Source organism: Bemisia tabaci, chromosome 2 (assembly GCF_918797505.1).
Source record: "Bemisia tabaci chromosome 2, PGI_BMITA_v3".
Classification (NCBI taxonomy): Eukaryota; Metazoa; Arthropoda; class Insecta; order Hemiptera; family Aleyrodidae; genus Bemisia; species Bemisia tabaci.
This window is the reverse complement of record NC_092794.1, coordinates 42389769-42397877: the sequence shown is the minus strand read 5'-3', so window position 1 is coordinate 42397877 and position 8109 is coordinate 42389769. Positions and strand designations below refer to the sequence as shown.

The 8109-nt window shown below is 37.9% G+C and overlaps 1 protein-coding gene across 1 annotated transcript; it reads left to right on the top strand.

Annotated features, from left to right (window-relative positions):
- Positions 1-419: 419 nt before the first annotated feature.
- LOC109039995 (uncharacterized) lies at positions 420-6515 on the top strand. The gene is made up of 2 exons (XM_019055743.2): positions 420-997; positions 5128-6515. The coding sequence occupies exon 2, from the start codon at positions 5151-5153 to the stop codon at positions 5784-5786; it is 636 nt and encodes a 211-aa protein (XP_018911288.2). The 5' UTR covers positions 420-997; positions 5128-5150; the 3' UTR covers positions 5787-6515.
- Positions 6516-8109: the final 1594 nt, after the last annotated feature.

Here is an 8109-nt window from a genome sequence, read left to right as displayed (position 1 = left end):
ACAAAATTAGTACAAAATTATGGCATACTCCTTTTCCGATAAATCGAAACAGGGGGCAAACATTTCTACAGCCCCCCCAATTTGGAATGCTGCTACCCCCCTTAATTTTGCGGCACAAAATTTTTTTCTTGCGGCACAAAATAGCACAAAATTAGCACAAAATTATGGCATTCTTTTTTTTCGAAAATTCGAAAGTGGGGGGGCTACCGTTTCTACAGCCCCCCCAATTTTGAGGAGCGTTTCCCCCCTTAATTTTGCAGCACAAAATTTTTCATTTGCGGCACAAAATAGCACAAAATTAGCACAAAATTATGATATAATTTTTGGTTTAAGATTCGAATGTGGGGGGGCTGTGGAAATGGACCCGTTCCAACAGGTAAAATGAATGAAAAAAGACATCCCAAGGCAACAGTATTCATCAAGCTATTCGCGTCTGCAAGTAATTAGCACCACATTTTCCTTATTGATGTTTCTATTCGCAACGACGCACTGACTATTCGCAATTCAAGATCAATGAAACAGCCATTGGTATGTTATCGAATGAGCTTTGACGATCAGCATCGCGGTGGATAGACAAGCTTTTTCGAGATAAGATCGGTAACGATTCGATGATCAGGACGTCGTCGCTACGTCAACGATCGGTAGCAAAATGTTTTCCTATTTCCCGTGTGAAAAATGCCTATTTTCTAGATGGACTGCTTTTCCGGGTGCTGAACCATCATTGACACGTCTATGAAAGCACCCATCTGTAAAAGGAAATTAGTGGAGGACATGTTGTTTCTTAGATGAACCAACAAATTGGGTTCCTTCCTGCTAAAATTTGTCCATCTTATACGGATCCGAAACTGATTGTGAGCCGATACTAGACCAAAGCGCAAGCTGCCGATATAAAACCTCAGATTTCTGGTATTTCAGAAATCACAGAGCTTCTCATATTTCACTTTTACGGTGCAGTGTCACGAATCACTAATTTGTGGTACACCTATCGTGCTTTCAGGTATGTTTTTTTTTTCTCGCCTCTTGGCGAAATAATAATCTGCGTTTGGATGCACTAGAAAATCTGCGCGGCGCAAGCGCCGTCATGTGGGACGAATACTTTCACTACTATTGTAAGAAAAATACTGTCAAGTTTACAAAATCATAAAATTTGATCGGAATTTTGATTGACCGAAAACAGTTATGAAATTTTGGATGCACTAAAAGTTCAATATCTTAATCAATCCAGAGAAGGGAGAGCTTTAATGAGTATCGGTGCAAGACTGAGAGATGATGTTCAGCTCAGCTAGATGCATTGGAATACCTAGGTGGGGTTACGCCGAGAGATCTGTAATGTTTTGGTCTTTTAAGTAAAAACTTGGTGGTTCCTAGAGAACCCATAAATATCCTCCCAGAGCCCATGAAAAAAGGAATAATAGTTGCTTTAAATCCACTAAAAAATCTCTCCATGAAGTTGGTTTCTCGACCCTATTTACTATTAAAGCTCTCATTCATTTTTCCTCAGAATTGCCGGCGGTCTAGAAAACAGGCAAAATCAGGAACATTCAGGGAATTTGCCACTACCGGGAGAGTTAGGGAATTCGTGGAAAAAGTTAGGGAATTTTTGACACATCTACGAATCACTAAAACATAGGTATCACTGACTCTCCAACTGCCTATCCTTTCTGGTCATTTTTAGGGCTTGTCATCTTTTAATCAGTTACTAAATACCTGTTTTCGTATTTTAGTCTCAAAACAAGGAAATGTTGCCCAAAGTTTAGCGAATTACAGCGTAGTAAAAAAAAAAAATAAATTTAAAAAAAAAAAAACATGAAAAAAAATAAGCAGCAATTTTCTTGTTTAAAGGTCGGGAAAAGTCAGGGAATTAGAAGATAAAGAAACACGGAAAAAAAATGACTGTGCGCGGATAACCATCTTGGTTTTGTTAATTAAAAGTTGGTGCCGTATACATGAAAAAATTGATAGAATAACCAACGACATTGTATTGTCCACGTCTTTAGGGAAATCAATCATTTTCAATTAGTTGCTATTAGCTTTTACAAATCTGTTCACCGAGACAAAATTGATGGTAAACTGCTCCATCAAGTTGACTCATTGCACCAAAGAGTGCGCTTGCGCCTCACCTATCTTGTTTCTGGTTGATGCTACTCGGTTAAGTGGGCTCATTGAACTACAGAATGCGTTTGTGCAAATTGTAAACTTATTGATTATAAAGGTCACCATCTCAGATAACTCAATTAAAGTATTTTGTTAGTAGTCTGCCCCGTCAATTTTTTACGCTTTACCAACATTGAGTCACCGAAGAAAGCAATCAGATATGGGCTGATTAGGGAAAGTATGTTGATAAATTTTCAAGAATTCATATTCAACCCACCTTGTGTGACTGATAAGCGTGTAATAATATGTTCGTGGAGCGTACTCCTTTTCCCGTCCCTGGCTCGGGCGACGGTAAAGTCGCCGCAAAACTATATGACTTCGCGCAATTAATTATTCTTGACTCTGCTCGGTTTTAATGATAATTAAAGGGCATTTATTACAACAATTCAGAAACTCGGACGATGTTAAATTTTTCACTGATTTAAAAAAAAAAACGGATTAAAACGAACTAAAATATTCATCAAAACCAAAAATTATTTCATTATAAAAGTAGAGTATGCCTCATATCGTAATTTTTGAGGGGAAAAATAAAACTTACACTGATAGGAGGTAAAAATAGGGCCGCGAAGCGGCCCATTGATGGCGCGGAGCGCCTTCAGGGGGTTGGACCGCGTAGCGGTCAGGGGGCATAGCCCCCTAGTATTTGACTATTTGCCTAGGCATTTGACAAAATGTCTAATTTTACTATTTGCCTGCGACATATCGATTGCAGTGTTTGAAAATTTCTTTCCTCCCCCCCTCCCCTTGGCACCAAGTTTTACAAAAATCCGACGAGCAGGAACCGAGATAGCGTTTTAGGACACGCCCGCCACCTTGGTTTTTCGAATTTTCGAAATTAGACTAAACATTCGAATTTAATCGATGGAATGGGAGCCGATGTATCAATTTAGGCTACGTCCGCCGTCTTAAATTTTCAAATTCAGAAAATTCAACTTGAAACGCATCATACCCAAAATCTAAGCTCAGATTCGGCTTCCTCGTGAAAAATCGATGCTATTTCATGTATCATATTTTACCATAGCATAAAGAAAAGAGGGTAATCGTAGGCGTAAAGATTCTATCAAAGCCGGCCGGTATGCGGAAGTAGGCACAGAATCCAAACGTTTGAGCTACGCCGCCAGGCGCCGGCGTCAAGCATTTGGTTCGTCCGTTTCCGAGAAAACAAACTTCTTCTTACTCATCAGCTGACCCACTCCGAATCACCCATGTTGCCTCGTCGGACTAATATGTTAGAATCTACACGCCTACGTTAATCTCCTTCCTTCATGATATGGTGACATATGATACATGCAATTGCATCGATTTTTCACGAGGAAGCCGAATCTGAGCTTAGATTTTGGATATTATGCGTTTTAAGTCAAATTTTCTTTTATCTATTTTAAATCACTCAGGAAAATTTGCGGAAACTCATTAGAATAACAGTGTGTATTCTTTTAAAAACATTGATCAAAAATAAAACATTGACGGTGTTTGAATACGACGTTGTTCTACGACTTTTTACGTATGTTGTTTTCTTCCGCATTGGTTGTCGGCAGCGTAGCGGCCAAAGGCCCCTGGTAATAATAATAGTTTTCAAAATCAATTTTTTTCTACATTCAAAATTCCAAGGAAATGACAGAAATTTATCAATTGTTACTAATGTTTTAACAATGTTTCTTGTCAATTGTATGCTGTCGTGAAGCTAAACATCCCAGGTTTACCAGTAGGCTAGGCATGCACTATATTTAACACCATGTCAAGGCTTTAGTACTTTAGAGGGGTAATTTTTTTATTTTCTATTCTACATAATCTCACTTGTTCAAGTAAGTAGCCTGGGCTTATTTGTCCAATGCTAGAAGCACTTTAGCCAATCATAAAAATAATCCTAGTTTGAAAATTTTGAATTGATTCTCGACATGAAATAAGAAAAAAAGAAAAAATAGATAAATAAAATGCAGTTATATATAACAACGAAGAGATATTTAATGAAGTATAAAAATTAAAATGAAGTGACTGAATTAAAGTAAAAAAATAAAAAATTGCAAGAAATAAAATAAAGTTAGTAACGGTGAAATACAGGGAAAAAATAAAGAATAAATAATCAAAGAAAAATTATATTACGTAAAGGAAAAAAATAAAGTAAAAAATTTAAAATGAAGTGACGAAATAAAATAAAGTAAAAACTGAAATAACGTTAAAAAATAAAATGAAATACAAAAATAAGAAAAATGAATGAACCAATCTAAGTATGTAGATTGAATATCCTGGTTTTCCGTTCAAATCGAAGCTATGTGCAGGTTTTTCGGTCAAGATTGTCATCATACTGGTATAGCTCAATCGTTTGGGTCTTTGGCTGGGGTTAGATAGGTCCCGCAGGTTCAATCCCCGCGGCAGGCAAAAAAATTTGATAGGTTGGATACAACTACAGCACCTCACAATAAGTACTGAAGTCTCATTTTACTCGATTTCGAAATTTATTTACGCGATTAACCCTTTTCCACCATCCCCTAGCTGCGAACCCCGACATTGCACACCTTTGTATTCAATTTTTTTAGCTGTACGTTTCACAAGAAAATACTCCTCTTTATGGCTAAAAACACAAAATATTAGGTTCTCCTTGCTTTCATGATTGATACACTAAACATCCGGATGGGTCAGTTTACCATCTTTGAAGGTCTATCTCAGAAACGTTGTGCGGGACGTCTACGGAGGACGGCGCGCCCGCCCAGCAGTGTTGGTGCGAATTACCATCTTTGTTGTCAACGCCTACCTGATCGCGGTTTGAGGTTTCTAACCATCATACATTTGTGCTCGTAGCAAAATTGTTCTCCGGGGTCGAATCTGGGAATCCAAGATGGTAAATGTCACCTACTATCTGGCTATAAGCACCGAAGATTTTTTTCCGTGAATCATGGCAACGCTGTCTTTGAAATAAAGCAAAGCATATCACACCCATACAGTCGAAATTCACTACTTAAAATTAATTATTTTCAGATATTTTCATCAACATCGGAACTATGAACCTATATATCCCTACAGCACTGGTGTTAGCAGTGTTAGCGTCAGCAGAAGCAGGATTTCCTAACTACGGGACAAGACAGCAGTTCACAGATGGTAACAATCCCGATGAATTCCTGTCAACTGGGAACTTCTATACTCACGCTGACCATATTGATCCTGAAACCGGAGAGAAGACCCCCGTGGAAATTTACTTCTCGGCCATCGACGGCGTAATCAACCGTAAAGTCACCGTAAGGAACTTAAAGGACTCACGCCCGCTCTCCGGAACGTTTTACAACGACGTCTTTCTCGTCGACCCCAAAACAGAGGCTCTGTTGACCCGGAAAGATGAAATGGGAGTTTATTTCGAAATCGATAGTGAGGGATTTCTGATGGATAGACAAACCATAGATTGGGGTGCCATTGGGGCATCTTCGTGGCGATGGCAGGACGGAGCATGGCGATGGTCCCATGGAGGTCCCCGAAAACGCTCACAGACTGCGAGGGTTGCCTTCTGGGCACAGCGCCTCGACGATGTAATCGGGAACATTCGTGTGAACATTCATTACAACATCGTGAACGGCATGGTGGACCCCAAACAGAGGGCAAAAATATACCGTAGGAACCTCCGTTTGCTCGAGCTGGACCCTTGAAAATTTTCCCGCATATTATAATGGTTTAGGAATCATTGTCCATTGAGGTTATATTGGCACCTACCGGCCAGAGTATCACAAGCGCCATGCGAAGTTTCAAAATTTCCGCCGCGTTTTTATTTTTTTACAGAGAAATCGTTGGTGAATCTGTTTGAAAATTTCACTGAATTTTATCGGTAGCACAAAGAAAATTCAGTTAAATTTTCGGACAGCTTTTGAAAAAATGACCCATCAAATCTTGAAACTCTCCTCGTTCCTTATTCCTCTGCAAATGCTCCTCATAATTTAAATGTTAAAATTTTAAAAATTCTGTGTTTTATAATATGCGGTTCGGCATAAACGTTCGTTTAAGAACTAAGATCCTATTCCATGATGCAAGTCTTCACAGAGGTTTCAAGAGCAATGAATTATCTTGTCTAAAATTAGTAAAATATAATAAGGTAACTAAAGAAACAATCTAAGTAAGCATGTTTGATTGTTCACCTAGACTTTTAATAAAATGTCTATTTTCTTGCGACGTATGTATGGAGAGCTCGAAGAAAACATGTACTTTCAGAGAGAATTATTTCTCTCATTGAAATCTAATAATACTCGTACCTCCTTCAACTGTTTTAAACCCTCTTATCTGTTGCTTTAAACTAGGATTTTCTTTTCAAAAATGTGTTTTATCCTGGAAGGACATCATATTTTTTTCTTAATTATGTATGATTGAACATTTTTTTCTGCAGTTTACTCTCAGTTTGTCTATTTTTTAAACATGTTTAAACATGGCTGTATTCCATTTTTATACTTGTGACCTTGTGAAAAGTGACGTTATTTTCCGGAGAATTTTTTTTTTTTTTTTTTTTTTTTTTTTTTTTTTTTTTACTATTTGCAAATGCATGGAGGAACATCTAGAATCGGTACAAGTTTGACCGTAAAATCTGAAAAATTGAAGGTAATGTTAGCCCTTAAGTTACAAGACAAAAATTCCTAGGTTGTAGAAAAAACATGCTCCAGCACTCTCTCTCTATAATGAGAACTCAAGGGACTGACTGATTTCCTTATTATAGAGATTCTTGTTTTGACGATTGTATGTATTTACCTTAAAGGTAGCTCACAGGAACGACAGATTTCCTCGTTATGGAGAGAGAGTACTGTATAAGTTAGTGTTTGCAAGGAGTTAAGGAAGATTCTTTCCCAGAACGCAAGGTTCTTTTCCACAGAGTCGGTCTTAATCGTTGTAATTTATATGGACATTATCAAACGTGAAAGTCGAAGAAAGACGCGCAAAGAGTGAAAAAGTAGACGAATTATACCAAAATATTCAGGAAACTGGTTTTTTCATTCGACACAACGTGTTTCCTTCTATTAAGCGAGCAGCTATTGGTTTGAAAGAAGGCAACAGCGTTTGACTTGTTGTATCAGTCAGCCTCTGAAGGCGCTCACTCCGGGTACAGATTTACAGGAAATAGGTTGCTTCTTTTAACGCGTTTGGCTTATTGCATCCGTTACCCCTAGAAGGCGCTCGCTCCGTTAACTTATATTCGTCCTTTTCCGGACGGAGGGACTTAACTCCATTCCAAGGTTGCAACATTGACTCAATTCATTTATTTATTTTCACGAATGTATGGGTGCAATTTTCGTTCAACATTTTTCTTATTATTTCATGAGATCAGAGAAAAAATCGGTAAAACTTTCAGTTCAAAGACGCCCAAGATTCTTTTGGTAAAAATTCAATTTTAGTAGAGAAATTTGGCAAAATTGCAATTTAATTACATTCTTGCGTTAGAGAAACGACGTATTGAGGAAACTGGTTTCTTCACTCAAGCACGCGTTGGCTCCTTTGAGAAAAAAGTTTACAGTCTTTTTCAAAATCATGATTTTTTTTTTTTTTGTTTCAAGGGAGTTCTCTTGTCTTTTCTCGAGAAACCCGATGGTTTGTTCTAGACTGACCCCGTCTTGAGTTTAGTCTAAAATTCAAGTTGTCTCATTTACTAAAATTGAGAGAACACTTTTTTCAATGTAATGATCCTGAAGAATATACTTTTAGAATTATTTTTTTTTTTTTAGGAAATGAGTAGAATTGCAATTACGTATCGTCCGGTTCTCAACCGGTTATCCTGATTTGAGGACTTGAATTTTACCCCATAAAGACAGGTTACATTTCATGCTTCGAACTACGCTCATTCTCGAACATTCGAAAAATCCAAACAATATCCGCTCGCCTCCGACGGGGCAAAAATCGAAAAACATAACCGGAGTGAGTAGTTTGAGCTAGCGAGGCTGCTTTTGTTCGCTCCAAAAGCGGAGGTCGTGGTAGTTCGTAATTGAATTTCATTGA

What these genes read in the sequence shown, in the direction of transcription:
- LOC109039995 (XM_019055743.2), top strand. Translation starts at nt 5,151, where the DNA reads ATGAACCTATATATCCCTACAGCACTGGTGTTAGCAGTGTTAGCGTCA.